This window comes from Carassius carassius, chromosome 11 (assembly GCF_963082965.1).
Source record: "Carassius carassius chromosome 11, fCarCar2.1, whole genome shotgun sequence".
NCBI lineage: Eukaryota > Metazoa > Chordata > Actinopteri > Cypriniformes > Cyprinidae > Carassius > Carassius carassius.
This window is the reverse complement of record NC_081765.1, coordinates 3,799,547-3,826,451: the sequence shown is the minus strand read 5'-3', so window position 1 is coordinate 3,826,451 and position 26,905 is coordinate 3,799,547. Positions and strand designations below refer to the sequence as shown.

Genomic DNA, 26,905 nt, shown 5'->3' with positions numbered 1-26,905 from the left:
CAGTTCTTCAGCAATGATTACAGAGAGTCCAGCCGAGACGAGTGGGAACAGTTCTTGCTGGCGCCATGTATTCCACCAGATGAGGATCCCATTCAGTGGTGAAACGAAAACACGAAGCGCTTCACAAAACTTATTCGCTTAGCACACCGTTATTTGTGAGTCCCGACAACGTCTGTGCCGTCAGAGTGTGTTTTCTCCGCAGCCGGCCTTATTGTTAACAGACTGAGGAGCTGACTTTCCCCTGATCAAGTTTACATGCCCGTATTTATTAACAAGAACATGTAAAACAATAGAAAAAAAAACAAAAAAAGATTTGCTGACAGTTTCAAAGTTTCAAAGTTAAGTGTAAGCATTCTGTACAATAGCCTAATTGCTGCAGGCTGCTTTACGTTTTTTCTTTGTTCACTTTTTTTTTTTTATCTGTATTTTTGTTTGTTTGCACGCATTGTTAAAGGTTTTCAGCTACAAAACACGATGTGCAATGCTCAAGCTTATTGTATATAAGCTTGTTCAAAAATGACGGAAACAATAAATGTTGCTGAAAAATAACGTCTGTCTCATTAAACTTAATTTAAACAGTGGTGTCAAAATTATTGGCATTCATTACTCAAGTAGAAGTATACTATAGGGTTTAAAAAGACTTTTGTAGAAGTTGAAGTGTCAACTCAAGCTTTTTACTCAAGTAAAAGTGTAAAAGTACTGGTTTAAAAAACTACTTAAAGTATAAAAGTAAAAGTAATGTAAGGAAAAAAATGCCATTAAGAACAAAAGCTTAGGCTGCACCACAGGGTCCTATTGTGCACTACCCCTCCTCAAAAAAACATTTTTCTAAAGGCCATAGGCCATAATGACTATAATGTTATTTTTAAATGTTAATGTTGAAAAATTTGGGATACACTAGGCTACCTGTTTCAGCTGCATATATACCCACTGAAAATGAACGCACTTTAGTACAATGCAAATACATTAAAGAACTAGAGATATGATGACTATTTGCATATAATTATTGTTATGGTGCAAAAAGTTACACTTCAGAGGCATGTAATCAATAACCTTTGATGGAATGTAAATGTACATCCAAGCTTAGATGCAGGAATCTGCGAGGGCAATGGACAAGAAAATTGGTGTACCCAGGGGCAGGCTTAATAACATTTACCTTTGTATGGTTGTCTATTTACAATAAACATTATACATTATAGTGCTGTCAAAATGAATGATTAATCCAAGTGATTAATCAAAAACTAAAAATTAAAAATAACTCAATCCTGATACCTTCTTGATTGATACTTTCCTGTATTCGCTACATACGTCTGCTATGTTCAGTTTTCGGGGGGAAACAAGTTACAAAGTTGGCATAGCCTACTTATCACAACATTGTCAATCATGTCGTCAATCGCAAATTATAATTTATTCAAACGTCTTGCTAACGAACTACCTACAGTAGCTTAATTTGTGGAGGATGAAGAGAAAGCACCCATTTGGTAAATGAGCCAGTGAGAAATAATAACTTTTAAGTAGGGTCCAGTGCCTTTTCGATACTTTTAAAATGGTACCGGCGCCTAAACAGTACCTGAACCGATACTTAAAAAAAAAAAGAACCACAAAAAAAAAAAACTATGTATAATATTAAAGAACATTACAGATATTAAAAATAAATTCATAGCTTTCACCTTGGATGCTCTCATTTCCCAAGTTGTGCTTCCCTTACTCTAAGGCTAATAAATGTATTTTACAATCTGGGTCATTATTTAATACAAAACCACACATAATGTTTCTACTGTATCTCTGTCACTCACTCTGATATTTAGTTAAGATGAGTGCTGTCTGTCACTGTCTTTAATCAGTTCTGTGAATTACTGTATGCTCATTCTTTATAAAGTAGCAACAATGTCGTTTTTAAAATACAGTACTGTGCAAAAGTCTTAGGCACATTAGTATTTTCATCCCAAAAAAGGGTTTTAAGCCAGTTATTTATATCTTTTGCTGTAGTGTGTCAGTAGGAATTAGTTTGCCATTAATTTTAATAATAATCTAGTGCGATTTTGAATGCACAAGCAGTCTGACAAAGGCAAAATGTAAACTGATATTTTATACTGACACACTACAGCAAAATATATAAATAACTGGCCAAACACCATTCTTTTCAAGTGAAAATACTAACTGAAAAGACTTTTGCACAGTAGTATATGTATAAAGTACATATGATTAAATTAAGTATATTTAAATGAGTGTAATTAAAGAATGTGTTCGTTCATATGTTAGTGTTAAGGGCTAGATTTTCGCTGGAGGAAACAGCTGTGATGTGATGAGCGAAAACTTTACAGTAGATGAGAAACCGACTGGTCCCGTGACCTTTTGTAAACTGTATTTATAACAAAGAACTGCACAGATACTGATATTCTAACAATCTGTCGATAAACACACACCTTGTGTCCTCTGTCCGTGTTTGAGTGCGCATGCGCTGCTCCGCTCGCTGTCTGTGGATTGAAGACGCGCTGAAAGACAGGGATGAGACCGGTCTGACGCCGGTCTCATATGAAATTTTAGGGGGACTGACTCTGAGGCGATCAGATACCGGTTCCATACCCAACCCTACTTTTAAGAAATATTTTTTGATAAACAAACCCAAAACTGTCTATGTCCTTGCTGGAGTGTGATGTGATTTGTGTCATGTGCAGGTGTGATGGATTGTGTACAAACCAATAGGGTGTCGGAATGGTATATGTTTATACTTCTCATCCAACCACATCAAATTCACTCCATCAGGATGGCGCGATTTATCTGGATAGTTTTTTTTGTAATATTTTTTTTTTAATGATAACAAATGAAAACAAGCCAAAATGAAATAGCAGTAACGAACCTATTTTTAAAATGTAAGGAGTAGAAAGTACAGATAGTTGTGTGAAAATGAAAGGAGTAGAAGTAAAAAGTCGGCTGAAAAATAATTACTCAAGTATAGATACCCAAAATTTATACTTAAGTAATGTAACAAAGTATTTGTACTTTGTTACTTGACACCTCTGAATTTAAATAAACAAATATTCGAATATTTGTTTTTTGTGAGCTCAAATATTCGAATGTGATATTTGCGGAAAACGCCCATCCCTAAGAGAGAGAGAGAGAGAGAGAGAGAGAGAGATAGACTAGTCTAGGGCTATTCTTAAACTTGGAGCTTATTATATTGAAGTACAAATCCAAACACCAGAAACGTTATGCATTTTATGAATAATGAAATGTTATGAAAAGTATGCATTTTATTTATTCACATGCTGTATGGTTGAAATAATATTTTAGTTCACAAGTTTAAGTTCCGTTGTTTAAAAAAATGCTTTATTGGCTAATGTTTCATAAACCTTCAGTTGTTATATGCTCTAAAATCCATGCCATTAGTAATTTCACAGTATTTTCACCTCCTAAATCACTAACCTTTAAAGTCACAATTCTATAATTGTCAAAATTACTCAGGCCAATGGTATTTTTTAATGACATTATTTTATTATTTTTTATTTTATTTCTTTTTAATAATTGTAGCCTTCATAAATAGGTAAAGCAAAACAAATATTTGGATTGTCCCTTTTTTCCCCTTCTTTCCTAAAGAATACACACGTATTTTCTACAAGAATAAACATGATAAGATATTATTAATTAATAAAAATAATTTAAGCAATTAAAACCTTTTTTTTAAAACTTGAATTTAAATACTATTAAACTAAATTTAAATTCTCAAGGAGTTTATAAGTAAAAAAAGTTCTAAATGAAATTGTGTTAACAATATAATTTGAACTAACAATATAATTCGATTTTTTTTAATGAACAATTCCTGTATAAAATGGCAACCTTTAATATCAAATATTGTTAAATCGTCCACAGCTGAGCATGATCACATGATCTTCAGAAATCATAATAATATACTAATTTGCTGCCCAAGAAACATTTCTTGTAATTATCAATGTTGAAAATAGTTGTGATGGTTAATATATATATATATATATATATATATATATATATATATATACAGTAGGTGGCCAGCCTAATCGATGCCGCGGCGGTAACTGTAATTCAGGGGGTCAGGATTGCGAAATGAATGTAATTGTAAAATGAGATAAAAGAAGGAAGTAAAACAACAATAACATTATGATTTAATATTGTAACATTAAAAAAAACATAAAAAAATGTACAATTTGTTAATTTTTAAAATGTAGGATATTCTTAGGCTAAAACAAAACAAAAATTAAAAGAAGACCTTTACACAAAAGCCTGAGGAGGCTGACCATCACAACTATTTTCAACATTGATAATTACAAGAAATGTTTCTTGGGCAGCAAATTAGTATATTATTATGATTTCTGAAGATCATGTGACACTAAAGACTGGAGTAATGATGCTGAAAATACAGCTGCACATCACAGGAAACAACTGTATAATAGATGTTTTTTTTTTTTTGTCCATTACCTTTTCTTTATAATTGTTTTATGGTAGGAAAACTTTAACGTGCAGTTCAGTGCATTGCGTTGCATTCATATTCTGGGTTCATCTGTTTGCCTGTATATAGTATATATTTCTTAATAAACCGTATACAACATTTTGACTTTTTTTTATTGCTTTCTTCTTCCACTAAGTCACGTTAAGTGTTTTCTTTATAACAGTTTCTATTGGGGAGAAAAAGCTTAACGTTCATTTTAGCATCCATGTTTCTGGCGTATTTTGCTTGTCTGTAAATAATATTTTATTAGTAGAATTATTAATAAGGTTATTCATATTAATATTGTTATAATATTAATTATTAATATGGTGTGTACTGAATTTGGTCCTCCAATGTCACTATTTTAGTACATGTAGCCATATTAAGCATTTCAGAATGTCCCAAAACTGTATTTCTTTATACTTTAGTCCAAATTCAGAATGAAACCGCTTCATTGTGAACATATGGAGCTGGAAGTGTTTGTCTGAACTCAACTGGTTTTGTGAGAGAACACAAACGATTTGACAAATATTTTTTCCTCTCTCCACGTATTTTATCCACCAACATGTCCCTTTAGAGGCTCTGTAAATTACTCTTATCACCTGAAACATTTTCCTCACATGTGAAATTAAACATCCATTTATAACCAATGCAGTGGGTTATCCCATCCTGGCACACATCGCCCCATTACAATCAGCACGAACCCAATCAGAACCAGCAGTTATTACAAATTATCACCTTAACACAGCCCAAAACAGAATAGCGGCACACTGGCTGCTGAGACAGGAGCATCTTCACTCCAGTCCAAACTGTTCCTCACTGTCAGACACAAGGTAAAGCGCTGTCAGGAGAGAGCGACTAATTAACATGAGGTAATTAGATGTCTATTCACCTGCTGTGACTGTGGAGAATGAGAACACATTTACAGCTCCAGAGGGTTTCAATCCTTCATTAAACAAACAGTTACAATATGAGAGATATCATCCATTTCACTGGCAAATGATAGTCCATAAAGCCCTGCTAAGATAACAGATCAGAGCTGTTTTATCTCTGTTACACTGTTACCCCATAAACTTTTGTGTGTTTAAAATGTAATATGCTGTCTATCCTGACTAAGGATATTTCTCTGGATTGCTGTAGATTTGTCAGTGTCGTTCGCGGTCACACATCAGATGTGAACTGGGTCTGACTTAATAGGGAGACAATAATCATCAAATTTGCAGTATTTAAGCTACAGACAGGGATGGGCAGTATTTCAAATGCATGTTTTTGAAATGCAAAATACTATTTTGAAAAATAATCTAATAAAAATACCTTTGAAAACAAATCTAATGTATTTGATTTAAACATTTAATCTGAGTACTTTTGAATTTTCAACATACATAAGTTCATCCTCCTTATTAGACTGCTGATTTCCTGCAGGGATGGACAGTATTTCAAATACATGTATTTGAAATACTATTTTGTATTTTGTATTTAAATACCTTTGGAAAAAGTCAAATGTATTTTGTATTTAAATACATTTAATCTTAGTAATTGTTTGTTTTTAGTATTTTTGGATACTTATTGATACAGGAAATCAGTGGTCTAATAAAGAGATTGATTGGCAAAAAGTATTTTATGTATTTTGAAACTACACAAAATATTAATATTAAATGCATTTAAATACAAAATAGTATTTTGTATTTTAAATACATGTATTTGAAATACTGCCCATCCCTGGCTACGGATGGATATATCACATTATGTAAATGAGTTACAAAAGGGTGAATCTTTTTCATCCTTTCAACTTATAACCTGCTCAGCTCCTTTATTTGTCTGAACAAATATTCTTGTGTATTCTTGGATATTATATGTCTGATAAGTAGATGTCAGAATAACAAAAGCTACATATGTCTCGCTGGTTACCAATAATGGCTGAGCCAAAACAAATCCCTTATGATTATTTAGATGGGAGTCAGATTGTCTCGGGCCCTTCTCGTGACACTGAGACTCACGATCTGTCTTCCGTGCTATTATGGATTATTCATCTCAGGGGAATTACTTGGATGTGAGAGGCAGGGCTTAGTGTCCAGTGATCTTCATCTCCTCTGTGTGTTGTCAGATTAATATTGTGCAATGTATTTAACAGCACTTTGTTAAAAAATATCAGTTCAGCAGGATCTAATCCAATTAAAGATGACAAGAAGTGTGGATACAATTAAACGTTTATCTAGTTTTTATATGAAAGTTTTTATATATACATTTTCTGCAGAAAATGTAAATGACATTTGCCTCTGATAAAAATGTAGTGTTGTGTTGTTTAAAAAATGAATATGGACATGTTTTCTTTGCGTATTTGAGTTCTGAAAACACTATTTTGAGACCAGTTGTCATTTTCTACAAATTCTCTTTCATTCTAATATGCTGATTTCATGCTCAAGAAAAATTTCTGATTATTATCATTATTGAGAAATCTTTTGTAACATTACAAATGTCTGCACTGTCACTTCTGATCAATTTAATGCATCCTTATTGAATAAATGCTTTCATTTATAGAAATAAATAAATAAATGTACTGACCTCAAACTAAACTTTTGATCGGTAGTGTATTTCATCACTTAATGTCAGAGCTTATTGTAAGTCTGTCTTGAAAGGCTAAAAATGAATGCGATTTTGACTTTGGCAACTCAACTGTTGCGAAACAGTACAAACAACACTGGAATGCAGAGGTTATCCAAAAAATAATAGAGATTATTTACATACAGAAGTCTTAATTTTACAGCAGCAAAAACAGCATTTGTAATTCTTAGGGTCAGTGAGTGGTGCAAAATAATGAATAACTGAATTACGGCTATTTTTATTGTGCCTAATGCATTGAAGCTGCTGTATTTGCCATCAAAAAACAGTCTCAACATATACAGTCCAGTAGTCTTTCTTTGTTCAACAATGCAGTATTAGGGAGGTATGTGGCGGTTCTCCAATAAAATTCAATCATGTTTATTTGGCCTTTGTCTTGTGTGCAATGTAGAAACAACAGCCTGAAAACAAAAGACACATCCCACTGCCAAACCCAAAAAAGAGACCAATATTACCACACAACTCTCTCTTAAAATGAGTTTACAATAACAAAACATATACTACTGTGAATGTTTACACTTATATCTTCTTCTTATTTGAGATTTGGGCAGAATGGGAAATGCTCATGATAGAAACGTGTATTTGCATGGCAAAGAAGACACAGCAGATGTGTGCTAGTGGGACACTCAAGACTCAGTCCTACATTTGTCAGCATCTGATTCTAATTGTACTGTTAGACTGTGACCAAACTAGGCACATCATGATAAGTGATAAATCACATCTCTTCCATGTTAATCTGAGTTTTCGTTTGTGAACTGCGCTCTGCATAAAAACATTCTGACAGTCAATTGGTATAGTCTCAGGCTCAAACAGCATAGCCAATGGCCATATGGACCTTGCACACAAAAAATGGCATGAGCCACTTCTGTAAGTTCTGTTTTATCAGCACACATGGAAATAAAGTCATGTTTGTACAATGAGAACTAGTCTCACAATCAGTGGTGGCATGTCTGGGGAAGCACAGTCTACACAAAATTTTGAGGTATAAAAATAGTAATAGTATCTTACAATTTAATGTTAATGAAATCTCAAGATAATATTTAATGTCTTCATAATGTGTATTTGTCACGGTTGGAAAACCGTGATCTCATGGTTTTGCACTTTGTGGGTGAAGTCTGTGTGTTACGCGTCAGCACTGATTAGTTTGTGGGCGTCTCCGTTAATTGTCATCAGCAACAGCTGTCACTTATTACTCATCCCTATATATTGGCTTGTCTAGCGCCTTGTGTTCGTGAGAGCGTTGTTTCATGTTTATGACCTATACTTTGCTTTCTTGTGTGTTTCTGCGTTGGATGTCCGTCTCTCCCCGGAACCCCGTCCACTCTACGCAACCCACCACCCAGCAACACCACTTACCTTCGGCTCGCATCCCCGCAGTTCCTGTGTCACCCTCTCCTGCTGCCTACTCACCTCCGCCTTCCGGATTCGTCATTCATCACCACCATCTTGGACTGTGCATTCCTCCCAGCGTTGTTTTTGTCTCAAGTACTGTCTGTATCATTATCTTCATTAAATATCTTTAATCTCGCACTTGCTTCCTGCCACTCCTTCACCCAGTCGTTACAGAACGCTCTCACCCAAACATGGAAGCAGCTTGCACCACTTCACCATCTGAATTCATTCACCACAGCGTCAACCGCATGGATCAGCAGCAGGAGAGCATCGTGAACACCGGACGCGCGATCTAAGCGCTGGTGACACAGGTGTCCGAGCTCACCCAGCGGATTCATCAACTCACCTCTCCCTCTGCGCCCACCGCACTGCCTGCGCCGCCCGTCACCCGGGAGACCTCCCAGGACCACTTCCGGCCAGAGCCGCGACTTCCGGCGCCAGAGAGTTACTCCAGTGAGCCAAACATTTGCAAGACTTTCCTTAACAAATGTTCCATGCATTTTTTGCATTGCAGCCCCGCACCTTCGTGACAGAGGAGTCCAAGGTTGCGTTTGCTCTTACCCTACTCTCTCAGGGCCGCCTTATGGGGAACGGCTGTGTGGGAGAATCAACATCCGTGTTGCGTCTCGTTCCACGCCCTCTCTGAAGAGATGAAACGGGTGTTCGATCGAGCCGCGGCCGGCAGGGATGCCGCTCACCAGCTCTCGGATCTCAAACAAGGAGAATCATTGGTGGCGGACTATTCCATTCAGTTCCGCACCCTGGCGGCCGCGTGCCAGTGGAACGAGGCGGCGCAGTGGGATCGATTCCTGCATGGGCTGGCCGACCGTGTTCAGAAGGAGATCTACCTCCTCGAGCTGCCCCCAATGTTCAACGGCCTAATCGACCTGGCACTCCGGGTGGACGCTCGGATTAACCGCCTGGGTATACAAGTCAGTCCTACACGCCATTATGTCTCTCTAGAAAGGGGCCGCTGGAGTTGAGAGAACATGGTTGGTCCCGTCGACGATCACGAACCCATGCAGGTGGGTAGAGCTCGGCTTTCCCGGAGGGAGAGAGAGCGGCGGAGGTCCCAAGGACTATGCTTATATTGCGGTGGCTCGGAGCATTCCATCCATTCCTGCCCTGTTAAAAGAGCCAGCCCGGTAGTAAGTTTGAGGCTACTATCGGGTGGGATCTCCGCCGGGAAGTCCTCAACCACATCATCTACTCTCCTTCCGGTGAAACTGTGGAGGGAGAACCACACTCATGACTGTCACGCCCTTCTGGACTCTGGGGCCGAAGGTAATTTCATTGACTCTCTCCTTGCACATCACTTGAACCTTCCAGTCCTTCCTGTGTCTCATCCCATCCATGTCACCGCACTCAATGGCCAGGAACTGCCCCACGTCACCCACTACACTGAACCCATAACTCTGCTTACCTCAGGCAATCACAGTGAAACCATATTTTTTTTACCTCATGGACTCCCCTGTAGCTCCCATTGTTTTAGGTCACCCCTGGTTAATCAAACATAATCCACGAGTGGATTGGGGTTCCAACACAGTCACCTTGTGGAGTGAAAGTTGTCATGAGTCTTGTCTGGTTTCTGCTTGTCCTGTTGTGCCTGTTTCTGTCTTTCAGAAAGAGCCCATGGTGTTATCAAACGTGCCCACAGAGTACTTGGACCTGAAGGAGCTGTTCAGTAAGTCCCGTGCTGCTTCTCTTCCTCCTATGACTGTGCTATAGATTTAGTGCCAGGTAAGTCTCCGCCTAAAGGCAAGCTTTACTCCCTTTTTATTCCGGAGAGGGAGGCCATGGAGAAATACATTTCTGATTCCTTGGCATCGAGGTTCATCCGCCCTTCCCCTTCTCCAGCGGGGGCGGGATTCTTTTTCGTGGGTAAGAAGGATGGTTCTCTGCGACCTTGTATTGACATCATGATAAAGAACACCTATCCGTTACCGTTGATGTCTTCAGCTTTCGAGAGGTTACAGGGAGCATCCGTATTCACAAAATTGGATTTACGTAACGCTTATCATTTGGTCCGCATCAGGAAGGGGGATGAATGGAAAACCACCTTTAACACCCCTAGAGGGCACTTTGAATATTTGGTGATGCCGTTCGGGCTCTCCAACTCGCTAAGGGTTTTCCAAGCACTCGTTAATGACGTGTTGAGAGACATGGTAGATCAGTTTATATATGTTTACCTGGATGAAATACAGATTTTTTCTTCATCTCTCCAGGAACTTGTTCAACACGGCAGACGAGTGCTCCAGAGGTTACTCGAGAATGGGCTTTTTGTCAAGGCGGAGAAATGCGTATTCCATGCACAGTCTGTCCCCTTCCTAGGGTATATCGTCTCGTCCGAGGGAATACGTATGGATCCTGACATGGTTAAGGCTGTGATAGATTGGCCACCTCCAGATTCCCGTAAGGCCCTACAGCGGTTTCTGGGGTTCGCCAATTTTTATCGACGTTTCATTCATAATTTCAGCCAACTAGTCTCACCTCTGACGGCCTTGACCTCCCCCAGTACTCCGTTCAGGTGGTCGGATGCAGCCGAAACTGCATTTACCAACCTCAAGAGCCACTTGAGGCTCCCATCCTTGTAGCTCCTGATCCCACACGGCAGTTCGTGATGGAGGTCGACGCAACAGAGGTGGTGGTAGGAGCAGTTCTTTCCCAATGTGCTGCCTCGGAAGATAAGATGCATCCCTGCGCGTTTTTCTCACATCGTTTATCTCCTGCTGAATGCAATTATGACATTGGTAACAGAGAATTGTTGGCCGTCAAATTAGCTTTAGAGGAGTGGCATCACTGGTTGGAAGGGTCAGGGGTACCTTTCATTGTTTGGACCGATCACAAGAATTTAGAGTACATTAGAACTGCCAAAAAACTCAATTCCAGGCAGGCTCGGTGGGCACTTTTTTTTGGTCGTTTTGATTTTACTCTGTCGTACCGCCCGGGTTCCAAAAATGTCAAACCCGATTCTTTATCACGTCTTTTTGATCACTCCGCAGGAAGAGTTACAGTCCGAAGTTATTCAGTGGGGTCACTGCTTTAATGTTGCTTGTCATCCAGGGATAAGCCGAACCAAGGAGTTAGTTAAACAATGATTCTGGTGGCCATTTATGGCTTGTGACGTCCACGATTTTGTTTTGGCTTGCTCAGTTTGCGCCATGATGGGCTTCTTCAACTGCTGTCTGTCCCTTCGAGACCCTGGTCACATATCGCACTAGATTTTGTTACCGACCTCCCGCCCTCTAATGGCATGGTCGTTTTGATTGGTCGTTCTTGAAGGCGGCACATTTCATTCCCTTGCCCAAATTACCTACAGCCAAGGAGACAGCGGTGACTGTCCTAGATCACGTATTTCGGTTACATGGCCTCCCGGTAGATGTGGTTTCTGACAGGGGATCCCAATTCATATCCAAATTTGGAAGGAATTTTGTAAATTGCTAGGAGCGACGGTTAGGCTGTCTTCGGGTTATCATCCCCAGAGTAACGGGCAGTCTGAGCGGGCCAACCAAGATTTAGAGAGAACGTTGCGATGTTTGGTCTCCAAGAATCCTTCTTCCTGGAGCCAACAACTCTCTATGGTGGAGTACGCTCACAATTCGTTACCAGTGTCAGCCACGGGCCTCTCTCCGTTTCAGTGCAGCGTAGGTTACCAGGAACCAGCTTTTCCTAGTCTGGAATCTGAAGTCGCAGTCCCCTCCGCTCACGCATTTGTCCAGAGGTGCCACCGCACCTGGACCAGAGCCTGCGAGACTCTGCGAGACTCTGCTCCGGATGAGGGAGCGCACTAAGGCCAAGGCCGATTGCCACCGGTCAAAGCCTCCCATTTACATTGTGGGTCAAAAAGTGTGGCTTTCTACTAACAATATTCCTCTCCGTTCCATTTCTAACAAATTAGCTCCCAAATTCATTGGCCCGTTTACTGTCACCAAGATCATTAGTCCAGTGACAGTCCGCCTCAAACTACCTCCAGCGTACAGGAGAATACATCCCGCCTTCCATGTGTCCAAAATTAAACCCGTTTTTTATACACGTATTAATCCGCCTACCACGGTTCCCCCGCCGCCGCGTCTCGTAGATAGGGAACCAACCTATTCGGTTAATCGTATTCTGGACTCGAGACGGAGGGGACGAGGATTCCAGTACTTGGTGGACTGGGAAGGTTACGGTCCGGAGGAGAGGAGTTGGGTACCTGCTAGGGACATACTGGATCACTCCCTTATTGATGATTACAATCAGCAGGTAGGCCCTTCTGGGAACTCCAGGAGGCGTTCTTGGGGGGGGGGGTACTGTCAGGGTTGGTAAACCGTGATCTCTGGGTTTTGCACTTTGTGGGTGAAGTCTGTGTGTTACGCGTCAGCACTGATTAGTTTGTGGGTGTAAAACTTTAATTTCAGTTTCAGTGTTTCTATTAAAATCATTTTGGAGTATCACTACTATTGACAACAGACAATGAAATAATTTGAAGATCCTTTTTTAAACCTGTTTATTGGATGTGCTGCTGTGGTACCGAACCTGATACTGAACACATCTCCTGAGAAACTGTTCATTTAGTTGTTTTGGGGGGGGGGTCTAAGTGAATGTCTCGATATGAAAATAAGTGGTTTAGATAAGAATGGTGTTTATTAGTCTGACTGGCAGTGGATGAGTGCCTTGGCTAGATCTGGCTTGGATAAATCTGATCTGATGCGGCTGTTGTCTCACCTGTGCCACCTCCTCAAAGTCATCGTGGCGTTTCTGCAGGGCTCTGGCTCTGTGTAGGGATTTGCCCACACCTGTGTGTTTACTAAGGAAAGCCTCTCCGTGATTCTCTATCCAGTCAATCACCTGCAACATACAAACACACACAATCCATTCAGTGCATGGAGAAAAAAATCCTTTATCACTTCTAAAACCTCTTTAAAGTGCTATATCATCTAAAAAATACACTTAACTTAATAAATCTTTGAAGTAGAGAAGACATGGTTACTTGGCTATTTTCACCAGGAGAAAAATCTGAGATGTGAAAGTCTCCATTTTCTCCATTAGTTCTCATTTCTACTTAGAGAGAAACATTCAATAAATCTCCTAAGTGATTTTTTTAATGCAGGTGTGTATCTAAGTGCACAACATCACAGATGTTTGTTTTCATGGGTAGTGAACCAATCTATATCTGTAGTTTAATTTATTTAATTTTAGCATCTGACCTCTTTTTTTCTAGTTACACTCATGGTATTTGTGGTTCTTCTACTTCACTTGCGTGTTTGCACGTGATAGAATGAAAATCAAACATGCAAACAATTGCGTCAGTGAGTTCTTGTTTCTGCTATAATGATTAAAGCATCCAGTACATGTTCTAAAAACAGCGTCTTCTTTCACACGCACATTAACAGAAGCTGATGAGATAAATATATCCCTGCGTGATGAGGCCTTCACAGGATACGGCTGCTCAAGGCAACAGTCAGCAGTTCACAGATGGCACCCATTACATCAATCAGTCCAAACACCTGTTTGGCCAAATACATCAACTTATAATTCTATAACAATCATGCATTTGTTTTCGACTATCAGTCATTGTGACTTGCAAGATGGTTGATGCTGTGTTCATAACTATTGATTATGCTTTGTAATGGCTGTTTACATAAAGCAAATCAAACTTATGATAATAATCAAGTTCAAGAAATAATCAAGGAAATGACATAATGAACTGAACAGGCTGGAGTATTTTGTAAACATTCAGAACTGCTATTAGAGTTTCTCCTGTTTTAGGCTGTAATGACAAATAAGGATGTCCAAGATGATGATAAGGAAAAAGACCCTCAGATGTATAATGTCAGACTGATAGAGCATCTTATGGGTGTAAAGCAGTCCCACAATGACTCACAACCCTCATTTACTCCAATTAACATGGTTTCCCAGGTAACCGAGAGGACTTGTGTGCTCTGCTGATAACCCCAAGACTCACTGCTAACCACAACCAGTTCACCACTAACCCCAGACAAAAAGCAAAAAAAACACAGTAGACCCACTCTGATCTTATCAAGATGGGCTCTGACTTCCACAGACTGAGGCACAGATCATATGAAGGGCTCTAACGCAGACAGGCACAAGAGAGTTTTTAAAGAAACAACTCATCCAGAAATTAGCATGAATCTTATGTTGAATAGAAAAAAACTGATGTTTAGCAGAATGTTGACAGTCCACCTCCAAAAAGGATATTTTAGGAAGCACATTCTCATTTGTGGTGAACTATTACTTTAAATTGTAGCATTTGAACACAAACAAGACTTGTATGTGTAAGAGTGTGGGAGGTCTGTTCATTTACTCTAAACTCAACCTACTCATTGCCTGTATTTAACCATACACTTGAAGATATTTGGATACTTCTCACCCTTCATTACTCAAGAATTGCTAAAATTTCAGGGTGAGGCAAACTAACATCACCAAATATGGGTAATAATAACAATCTGTCTCTCAGAAAACATCCAGTATGTTGATATCTTATTAAAATCAATGATCCAGGTTTATCAGAGCCATATGTTTGTGTTTAAAGTGTTTAGCATGTTTCACCTTGATCAGCGTTTGAGGGATGAAATCAAACTGCACCAATCAGAGATCAACTTTCCCGCATATCAGAAAATCTGTGAGTGATGCTTTAACCAATCAGCACATTAGAGCAACTTTTAACAATCATCGAATGCAAGGTAAATTAATTTTTTTCCTTGCTAAACCTACAAAGCAGTGCGTGAACAGAACTGAAACACAGTCCATCACCTGAAATACAATAAATTTGGTATCACCATTACCAACTATGTCTGATTCATGTGCCACGTGAGATAGAGACCTACCCACAGAACTTGGGCAGATTGGCCACTCTTGACCACTCCCCAGCCTGTGATGTAAGCATCTGACATAAGCATTACATGATGACAAAGAGCTCCTAGCACATGACAGAACCAAGTCTTCTTCCACATGGCTAAGGCATGAAGGCATCTCTGCGTGATCTTGATCAAGTGAAATTGGTTGCCCCTCTGGGAAAACCCTTTGGTCCTGAGCCACCACTGCAAGGGTCTCGAGTACAGCAGGCCAAAAGGAATGACTCTGGATGCAGCTGCCATCAGACCCACTAGTCTCTGAAACTGTTTCACATTGAGTGACTGGACTAGTCTGATATTGTTCATGGCTGCAAGAATCGAATTGACATGAGCAGGAGACAAATGTGCCTGCATCGTCATCGCATCCCACACCATTCCAAGATAAATGGTTCTCTGAACTGGAGAAAGCACACTCTTCTTGGTGTATAGCCTTAACTTCATCTCTTTCATATAAGCGAAGATGACAACAAAACCTCCACATGCTCTGATTGAGCCAGAATCAACCAATAATTTATATAACTTAGAAGGCAGGTGCCCTGGAGTCTAGGAGAGGAGCCAGAGCGGGATGCATACACTTGGTGAAAGTGTGTAGTGATAGTGCTAGGCCGGAAGAAAGAAAGCATTATTGGTAAGCTTTGCCCCCAAAAGTGAACCTCAGGACCTTCCTGTGTTTGGTAAGGATGAAAACATGGAAGTATATATCCTTTAGATATATGGTAACAAACCAGTCCTCTGACCTGATTTGAGTCACAATCTGATTGAACGTCAACAACTTGAACGATTTGACAGAATGGTTCAAATGGCACAGATCTATAATCGGATGTAACCCCCCATCCTTCTTTGGAATGACAAAGTATGTCTGAGGTTGTATAAACCGGAGGTTGTATAAGCTGGACTCTCTCTCAAGAAGATGAACGAGTTCTATGGTCTCCTTCCTCAAGACTGTGTATACTTCTTGTCCCATTACCAGAGCATGCTCCGGACCCACTAGAGTGGGGATAACCCCGTGGATAGGAGGAGTACAAGCCAAACTGGATACAGTTTGCAGGGTCCATTGTGAGACATTTAGCAAAAGTCTCCAAGCTGCCAGAAAGTCTACTAAGGTTACCAGTCTCTTATGGTTTCTGGTGTAATATGAGCGGCCAATTTGGTGCCCTGAAGCGAAAACCTGGCAGGAACAATCCGATCTGACACTGAGGAGAGATGAGCACCATATGATGAGATATCCTCCGCTCTTCCCCACCTCTTGACAACAGAGCGTACTGCATCGCACGAAAAACGCCCCGAAAAGGTGGAAGATTCTGTCCTTCTCTTTCATGTCGGACAGGTTCAGCTATAAGTGTCTCTCCGAGGCCACCATTAGCTTTGACCATTTCCTTGGTGGCTCTGAGGGACAGATCATTGGCCTGGTGGACATCTTGTATTTCCTAATAGCCATCCTTGTTACCCAGGTCCTTTATCAGGTCAGCCTGGTATGCCTACAAGACTGCCGTGTAAGCCTTACCCACCAAAGCCAAAGTGGATATTAAGGGCTTGGGTAACACTGGAACCTTCAGGGATGATGCTGCTTCCAAGGACAGATAGCTGGCCAGCGACTGTTTGTCACGGCAGGGATCCAATGAGGCACGGAGATAGAACCAATAGCAGGTAAGTCATTTATTAAAGGGTAATCCACAGGGGTAAACAGTCCAGGCAGGGTCAAAACCAGAATATCCAAACAAAACATAAACTAAACAAGAAGACAAGGCAAGGGCACGAACTGACGGACATGAATAAACAACGACTCCGTGACACATACTAAGACAGACCGGGTTATATACACAAGGAGAGACAAGCGCTAATGGGAAACTGACAGGGTGTGATGATAGGTAATTAGTGACAGCTGGGTGCAATAATTAAGCAGGGACGTGAGGAATGTGATTAATGAAGTGAAAGACACCGTGGGAAAAGAGGACATCTAGTGGACACCCAGGGAACACAACCCAGACACTGTGACAATACCCCCCCTCTACGGAGCGGCTCCCAGACGCTCCACGACAAGACACAACACAGAGACAAGGAGGGAGGCGGACAGGTGGAGACTCAGGGGGAGGGACAGAGGGCCAGAAAAAAAATCATGGGGAACAGATACCAGAAGTGTAGACACAAAACAGAGAGACCAGGAGGGAGGAGGACCGGAGGAGGTTCAGGGGGAGGGACGGATGGCCAGGCTCACAGAGGGGAACAGGCAGAAAACAAGAAACACAAAACATAAGTCCATAAGGACATCACGTGGTGCCCACCAGGGCGGAACAGAAGACCACCACAAACGTGTGATCAGGGCGGAAGCCCCCCCAGGGCGGAGCAGAAGACCACCACAACCGTGTGGTCAATGTCAATGTCAATGTCACCTTTATTTATATAGCGCTTTAAACAAAATACATTGCGTCAAAGCAACTGAACAACATTCATTAGGAAAACAGTGTCAATAATGCAAAAATGATAGTTAAAGGCAGTTCATCATTGGATTCAGTTATGTCATCTCTGTTCAGTTAAATAGTGTCTGTGCATTTATTTGCAATCAAGTCAACGATATCGCTGTAGATGAAGTGTCCCCAACTAAGCAAGCCAGAGGCGACAGCGGCAAGGAACCGAAACTCCATCGGTGACAGAATGGAGAAAAAAACCTTGGGAGAAACCAGGCTCAGTTGGGGGGCCAGTTCTCCTCTGACCAGACGAAACCAGTAGTTCAATTCCAGGCTGCAGCAAAGTCAGATTGTGCAGAAGAATCATCTGTTTCCTGTGGTCTTGTCCTGGTGCTCCTCTGAGACAAGGTCTTTACAGGGGATCTGTATCTGGGGCTCTAGTTGTCCTGGTCTCCGCTGTATTTCAGGGATGTAGAGGTCCTTTCTAGGTGCTGATCCAGCATCTGGTCTGGATACGTACTGGATCCGGGTGACTGCAGTGACCCTCTGATCTGGACACAGACTGGATCTGGTGGCCACGGTGACCTCGGAACAAGAGAGAAACAGACAAATATTAGCGTAGATGCCATTCTTCTAATGATGTAGCAAGTACATAGGTTGTTATGGGAAGTGTTTCCGGTTCCGGTTTACCTAATTAATGCAGCCTAAAAATCCTTTAACGGATTTGGATAATAAAAGCATATTAGTATGTTATGTGTATGCCAGGTTAAAGAGATGGGTCTTTAATCTAGATTTAAACTGCAAGAGTGTGTCTGCCTCCCGAACAATGTTAGGTAGGTTATTCCAGAGTTTGGGCGCCAAATAGGAAAAGGATCTGCCGCCTGCAGTTGATTTTGATATTCTAGGTATTATCAAATTGCCTGAGTTTTTAGAATGTAGCGGACGTAGAGGATTATAATGTAAAAGGAGCTCATTCAAATACTGAGGTGCTAAACCATTCAGGGCTTTATAAGTAATAAGCAATATTTTAAAATCTATGCGATGCTTGATAGGGAGCCAGTGCAGTGTTGACAGGACCGGGCTAATATGGTCATACTTCCTGGTTCTAGTAAGAACTCTTGCTGCTGCATTTTGGACTAGCTGTAGTTTGTTTACTAAGCGTGCAGAACAACAACCCAATAAAGCATTACAATAATCTAACCTTGAGGTCATAAATGCATGGATTAACATTTCTGCATTTGACATTGAGAGCATAGGCCGTAATTTAGATATATTTTTGAGATGGAAAAATGCAGTTTTACAAATGCTAGAAACGTGGCTTTCTAAGGAAAGATTGCGATCAAATAGCACACCTAGGTTCCTAACTGATGACGAAGAATTGACAGAGCAACCATCAAGTCTTAGACAGTGTTCTAGGTTATTACAAGCAGAGTTTTTAGGTCCTATAATTAACACCTCTGTTTTTTTTCAGAATTTAGCAGTAAGAAATTACTCGTCATCCAGTTTTTTATATCGACTATGCAATCCATTATTTTTTCAAATTGGTGTGTTTCACCGGGCTGCGAAGAAATATAGAGCTGAGTATCATCAGCATAACAGTGAAAGCTAACACCATGTTTCCTGATGATATCTCCCAAGGGTAACATATAAAGCGTGAAGAGTAGCGGCCCTAGTACTGAGCCTTGAGGTACTCCATACTGCACTTGTGATCGATAGGATACATCTTCATTCACTGCTACGAACTGATGGCGGTCATATAAGTACGATTTAAACCATGCTAATGCACTTCCACTGATGCCAACAAAGTATTCAAGTCTATGCAGAAGAATGTTGTGGTCAATTGTGTCAAACGCAGCACTAAGATCCAATAAAACTAATAGAAAGATACACCCACGATCAGATGATAAGAGCAGATCATTTGTAACTCTAAGAAGAGCAGTCTCAGTACTATGATACGTTCTAAATCCTGACTGGAAATCCTCACATATACCATTTTTCTCTAAGAAGGAATATAATTGTGTGGATACCACCTTTTCTAGTATCGTGGACAGAAAAGGGAGATTCGAGATTGGTCTATAATTAACTAGTTCTTTGGGGTCAAGTTGTGGTTTTTTTATGAGAGGCTTAATAACAGCCAGTTTGAAGGTTTTGGGGACATGTCCTAATGACAATGAGGAATTAATAATAGTCAGAAGAGGATCTATGACTTCTGGAAGCACCTCTTTCAGGAGCTTAGATGGTATAGGGTCTAACATACATGTTGTTGGTTTAGATGATTTAACAAGTTTATACAATTCTTCCTCTCCTATGGTAGAGAATGAGTGGAACTGTTCCTCAGGGGGTCTATAGTGCACTGTCTGATGTGATACTGTAGCTGACGGCTGAATGGTTGCAATTTTATCTCTAATATTATCGATTTTAGAAGTAAAGTAGTTCATAAAGTCATTACTGCTGTGGTGTTGGGAAATGTCAACACTTGTTGAGGCTTTATTTTTCGTTAATTTAGCCACTGTATTGAATAAATACCTGGGGTTATGTTTGTTTTCTTCTAAAAGAGAAGAAAAGTAATCGGATCTAGCAGTTTTTAATGCTTTTCTGTAGGATATGTTACTTTCCCGCCAAGCAATACGAAATACCTCTAGTTTTGTTTTCCTCCAGCTGCGCTCCATTTTTCGGGCTGCTCTCTTTAGGGTGCGAGTATGCTCATTATACCATGGTGTCAAACTGTTTTCCTTAACCTTCCTTAAGCGTAAAGGAGCAACTTTATTTAAAGTGCTAGAAAAGAGAGAGTCCATAGTTTCTGTTACATCATCAAGTTGTTCTGAGGTTTTGGATATGCTAAGGAATTTGGATACATCAGGAAGATAACTTAAAAAGCAGTCTTTTGTGTTAGAAGTGATGGTTCTTCCATACTTGTAACAAGAAGTAGAATTTACAATTTTGGCTATATGAATTTTGCAAAGAACTAAATAATGATCTGAGATATCATCACTTGGATGAATAATTTCAACACCATCAACATCAATTCCATGTGACAGTATTAAATCTAGAGTATGATTTCGACAATGAGTAGGTCCTGAAACGTGTTGTCTAACACCAATAGAGTTCAGAATGTCTATAAATGCTGATCCCAATGCATCGTTTTCATTATCAACATGGATATTAAAATCACCAACTATTAAAACTTTATCTGCAGCCAGAACTAACTCGGATGTAAAATCACCAAACTCTTTAATAAAGTCTGTATGGTGCCCTGGTGGCCTGTATACAGTAGCCAGTACAAACATAACAGGGGATTTATCATTAACATTTGTTTCTTTGGATAATGTTATATGAAGTACCATTACTTCAAACGAGTTATACTTGTAGCCTGCCCTCTGAGAAATCCTGAAAACGTTGTTATAAATTGAAGCAACACCTCCACCTTTGCCTTTTAGACGTGGCTCATGTTTATAACAGTAATCTTGGGGGTGGACTCATTTAAAATAATGTAATCATCAGGTTTTAGCCAGGTTTCTGTCAAACAGAGTACATCTATATTATGATCAGTGATCATATTATTTACAAAAAGTGTTTTCGTAGAAAGGGATCTGATATTCAATAAGCCAAGCTTTATCATTTGTTTATCCATATTGCTTCTGTTTTTTATTTGTTGAACCTCAATTAAATTGTTAATCTTAACTTGGTTTGGATGTTTTTTGTATTTTCTAGTTCGGGGAACAGACACAGTCTCTATAGTGTGATATCTAGGTGAAAGAGTCTCTATGTGCTGAGAATTAACTGACCTCTGTGACGGGAGGCAGCTAGCAGACGGTCGGTTTAGCCAGTCTGTCTGCTTCCTGACCTGGGCCCCAGTTAGTCAAGTATAAACACTAAGACTATTTGCCATATTTCTAGAGAGAAGAGTGGCGCCACCCCATGAGGGATGAAGACCATCTCTTTTAAACAGGTCAGGTCTGCCCCAAAAGCTCGTCCAATTGTCTATGAAACCTATGTTATTCTGTGGGCACCACTTAGACATCCAGCCATTGAGTGATGACAATCTGCTATGCATCTCATCACCACGGTAAGCAGGGAGGGGACCAGAGCATATTACAGTGTCTGACATCGTGCTTGCAAGTTCACACACCTCTTTAATGTTATTTTTAGTGATCTCCGACTGGCGAAGTCGAACATCATTAGCGCTGGCATGAATAACAATCTTACTGTATTTACGTTTAGCATTAGCCAGCACTTTTAAATTTGCCAAGATGTCAGGCGCTCTGGCTCCCGGTAAACATTTGACTATGGTGGCTGGTGTCTCTATATTCACGTTCCGTACAATAGAATCACCAATAACTAGAGCACTTTCATCAGGTTTCTCAGTGGGTGCATCACTGAGTGGGGAGAACCTGTTTAATGTTTTGATCGGAACAGAAGAGCGGTGTTTTGACCCACGACTACGCTGCCTCACCGTCACCCAGTTGCCCTGCTGCTGGGGCTCTGTTTCCGGAACCGAACAATGTACAGGAATCCCTGAGCTAGACGCATCCAAAGCCGTATCTAGAGCCCTAACATTTTTACTGTCCTCAATTAAAGTTTGGATGCGTGTCTCTAATTCTGAAATCTTCTCTGTCAGCCTAACTATTTCCCTACATTTATCACATGTGAATCCCTCATCAGCGACAGAGATAGATAAACTGTACATGTGGCAAGAGGTGCAAGAAACAATGATAGGAGAAGCCATTACTCACCGTGCTTGATGAAAATTCTTACTGCGGTTGTTTGATGAACTTGTGAAAAACTGGAGCGAGGGAGAGGAGAAAAGAAAACAGCGATAGGTTCGAATGAAAACGCTAATGACAAGCTAACGAGTGCTAACGCTTTGCAGGTGTACTGCACTCACGGAAATAAAATAAAAATGAACGATCAAAGTTAATCTGATAAGATTGATCGATAATATCAGAAATATGGTGTGAATTAAGTTATATTTTGTGGTCAGGGCGGAAGCCCCCCAGGGCGGGGCAGAAGACCACCACACCCCTGTGGTCAAGGCGGAAGCCCCCCAGGGCGGAGCAGAAGACCACCACAACCTTGTGGTCGAGGCCAGAGTTCCCCAGGGCGGAGCAGAAGACCACCACATCCTTGTGGTCGAGGCTGGTGTTCCCCAGGGCGGAGCAGAAGACCACCACCACCATGTGGTCAGGGCAGAAGGCCCCCAGGACGGAGCAGAAGACCACCACCCCCCTGTGGTCAAAGCGGAAACCCTCCAGGGCGGAGCAGAAGACCACCACATCCCTGTGGTCGATGCACAAAGCCCCCAGGGCGGATCAGAAGCCCACAACTTCCGTGCGGCCGGATCAACGGGAGGACGAGACTCTGGTAATTCCATGGTGTCTCTACTGGACTCCAGAAGATCTGTGCTGGCCTGACACTGCTCATAAAGATCATTGGTGACTTGCATTTGCTCATGAAGATCAATGGTGACTTGCCTTTGTTCATGAAGATCACAGGTGACTTTCCTTTGTTCATGAAGATCAGAGGTGACTTGACTTTGTTCATGAAGATCAGGGGTGACTTGACTCAGTCCTTGAAGATCACCGGTGACTTGACTCAGTCCTTGAAGATCACCGGTGACTTGACTCAGTCCTTGCAGATCACCGGTGACTTGACTTGACTCTGAAAGGTCAACGGTGACTTGACTTGACTCTGAAAGGTCAACGGTGACTAGCCCTGAATCTGGAGGATCAACGGTGACTAGCCCTGACTCTGGAGGGTTAACAGTGACTAGACTTGACTCTGGAGGGTCATCTGGAACCCGACTCGACTCTGGAGGGTCATCAATGACTAGCCCTGACTCTGGAAGGTCATCGGTGACTAGCCCTGACTCTGGAAGGTCATCGGTGACTAGCCCTGACTCTGGAAGGTCATCGGTGACTAGCCCTGACTCTGGAGGGTCATCGGTGACTAGCCCTGACTCTGGAGGGTCATCGGTGACTAGCCCTGACTCTGGATGGTCATCGGTGACTAGCCCTGACGCTGGAGGGTCATCGGTGACTAGCCCTGACTCTGGAAGGTCATCGGTGATTAGCCCTGACTCTGGAGAGTTCCCTGGCACCTGACTCGACTCTGGAGAGTTCCCTGGCACCTGACTCAACTCTGGAGAGTTCCCTGGCACCTGACTCGACTCTGGAGAGTTCCCTGGCACCTGACTCGACTCTGGAGAGTTCCCTGGCACCTGACTCGACTCTGGAGAGTTCCCTGGCACCTGACTCGACTCTGGGGAGTTTACAGGCACCTGCCTCGACTCTGGGGAGTTCACAGGCACCTGACTCGACTCTGGGGAGTTCACAGGCACCTGACTCGACTCTGGGGAGTTCACAGGCACCTGACTCGACTCTGGAGAGTTCCCTGGCACCTGACTCGACTCTGGAGAGTTCCCTGGCACCTGACTCGACTCTGGAGAGTTCCCTGGCACCTGACTCGACTCTGGAGAGTTCCCTGGCACCTGACTCAACTCTGGAGAGTTCCCTGGCACCTGACTCGACTCTGGAGAGTTCCCTGGCACCTGACTCGACTCTGGAGAGTTCACTGGCACCTGACTCGACTCTGGGGAGTTCACAGGCACCTGCCTCGACTCTGGGGAGTTCACAGGCACCTGACTCGACTCTGGGGAGTTCACAGGCACCTGACTCGACTCTGGGGAGTTCACAGGCACCTGACTCGACTCTGGGGAGTTCACAGGCACCTGACTCGACTCTGGGGAGTTCACAGGCACCTGACTCGACTCTGGAGAGTTCCCTGGCACCTGACTCGACTCTGGAGAGTTCCCTGGCACCTGACTCGACTCTGGAGAGTTCACTGGCACCTGACTCGACTCTGGAGTGTTCACTGGCACCTGACTCGACTCTGGAGTGTTCACTGGCACCTGACTCGACTCTGGAGAGTTCACTGGCACCTGACTCGACTCTGGAGAGTTCACTGGCACCTGACTTGACTCTGGGGAGTTCACAGACACCTGACTCGACTCTGGGGAGTTCACAGGCACCTGACTCGACTCTGGAGAGTTCACAGGCACCTGACTCGACTCTGGAGAGTTCACAGGCACCTGACTCGACTCTGGAGGGTCAAGTGGCACCTGAATCGACTCCGGAGGGTCAGCTGAGACTCTCATCCTGTGCCGCGGCGCTGGGCAAGCAGCCATCTTGGGCCATGACTCTGGACAGGCGGCCATCTTGTACTGTGGTGCTGGGCTGGCGGCCATCTGGGGTTGTGGCGCTGGACTGGCGGCCATCTTGTACTGTGGCGCTGGACCAGTGGCCAATTTGGGCATTGGCGCTGGGTTAGCGGCCATCTTGTGCAGTGGCGCTGGACTGATGGCCATCTTGTGCTGTGGCGCTGGACTGACGGCCATCTGGTGCTGTGGCGCTAGGCTGACGGCCATCTTGGGTTGTGGAGCTGAACCGGTGGCCAATTTGGGCATTGGCGCTGGGCTGGCGGCCATCTTGGGCTGTGGCGCAGGAACGGTGGCCAATTTGGGCATTGGCGCTGGGTTAGCGGCCATCTTGTGCTGTGGCGCTTGGCTGGTAGCCATCCTGGGCAGTGGTGCTGGACTGGCGGCCATCTTGGGTTGTGGCGCTTGGCTGGTTGCCATCCTGGGCAGTGGTGCTGGGCTGACGACCACCCCGCCGGAAGAGACAGAAGTGGCTGGGGCATCCCACCGAAGCCGATGCTGCAGGTAGCGCACCAGACCGGATTATATACACAAGGAGAGACAAGCGCTAATGGGAAACTGACAGGGTGTGATGATAGGTAATTAGTGACAGCTGGGTGCAATAATTAAGCAGGGACGTGAGGAATGTGATTAATGAAGTGAAAGACACCGTGGGAAAAGAGGACATCTAGTGGACACCCAGGGAACACAACCCAGACACTGTGACACTGTTCAACCCATGGCATCATCCCATAGCCATTGTCTTTGTCCAGGAAACACTCATCTGGTTTACTTTTATGATGAATTTCCTGCTGCTAAGCTGGCCACTCTCTTTAGCCTATCAACAGCAGAGGAATAGAGGCGAAGCATGGTGCCCTCCCTCTGGGGGGAAAGAAACCGCAGTGCAGGCTTCTGAGCCCAGAGAGGGAGCAGTGGATCTAGTAGGTGAAGGCAAATAAAAGGCCATGCCAGTCTCTAACCCCTCTGCCAGATCCATTTGCAATCCACAAGATCTCAATCGCCGCTGTGCCTCGGCAAAAGCGGGACAGGAACAGCAGTAAAGTTAAGCTTGAAGTTTAGTACATTTGAGATATATTTTCTTTCAAGGTATTACCAAATCAAAACAAGTGCTTCATTAGCAAAAAAATATTATTAAAACGTAATGAAAATTAACTTTAAAATAAAACATTTAATTTGAGATTATTACAATCTGAATAAGTGTGTTAAAGAAATGTAATTACTGGCAGTAACTTAATTAAGATGTTTAATTACACCTAATATATTTTTAGTCTTAGCTTTTTTATATCAATATTATTATCTGCAAGTAATGCAGAGAATGGAGAGGATTAAAAACAACTGATACTGTGCTCATAATGAATGAAACTGATACAGGAGTGGAGTAAAGTCCGTTTTACTGTTCAGAGTAATGAAGGGTGTCATCTGTGCTGCTCTCTGCCCTGTGTTTGGCCCGACTCTGGTCCCCGTTTGGGCTGGGTTTGGCCTCATAGCTCTTTGGTTCTGATTCAGATCTTGATTTGTCTGGGTCTGTTGGCTGTTCTGCAGGACTTTTAGGACTTTTATCTGAATCCAGGCCCAGAGCTGCCACATGCACACTGAAAGAGGCTAATGGAGCGACATTAACTGCTCCTCTGGGCAACTATCCAGCACTGAAAAAACTCAAAGAAAATCTACACTCTGAGTATAAAACTGTACAACTCTGAATTTATGGTGAACTGTTGACAAATTTTATCTTTCAGGCATCCTGCACTTTAAAATTAAGGATGAATTACAGCATATCTAAGAAAAAACATGGAAACTATTCATTTATTTACTAGTACTGATGTTGTACCATAGTAAAAATTATGACATCATATGGTAATAACGTTACTTTGATATATCACAGTATTTTACCATGTTTACGTAGCTTGGTGTATTCCATACATTGCACTGCAAAACTGCTAAGTAGGCAACTTAGTGAGAG

General features: G+C 42.2%; 1 protein-coding gene across 2 annotated transcripts in view; it reads right to left on the bottom strand.

The window, feature by feature from the left end:
* The window catches only part of kalrna (kalirin RhoGEF kinase a), a 278,413-nt gene that overhangs the window by 129,292 nt on the left and 122,216 nt on the right, over window positions 1-26,905 (bottom strand). For both annotated transcript variants that reach the window (XM_059561398.1, XM_059561397.1), the window contains exon 10: window positions 13,178-13,300. In XM_059561398.1, coding sequence (XP_059417381.1) covers window positions 13,178-13,300 — 123 coding nt within the window. The remainder of the gene's footprint in view (window positions 1-13,177; window positions 13,301-26,905) is intronic.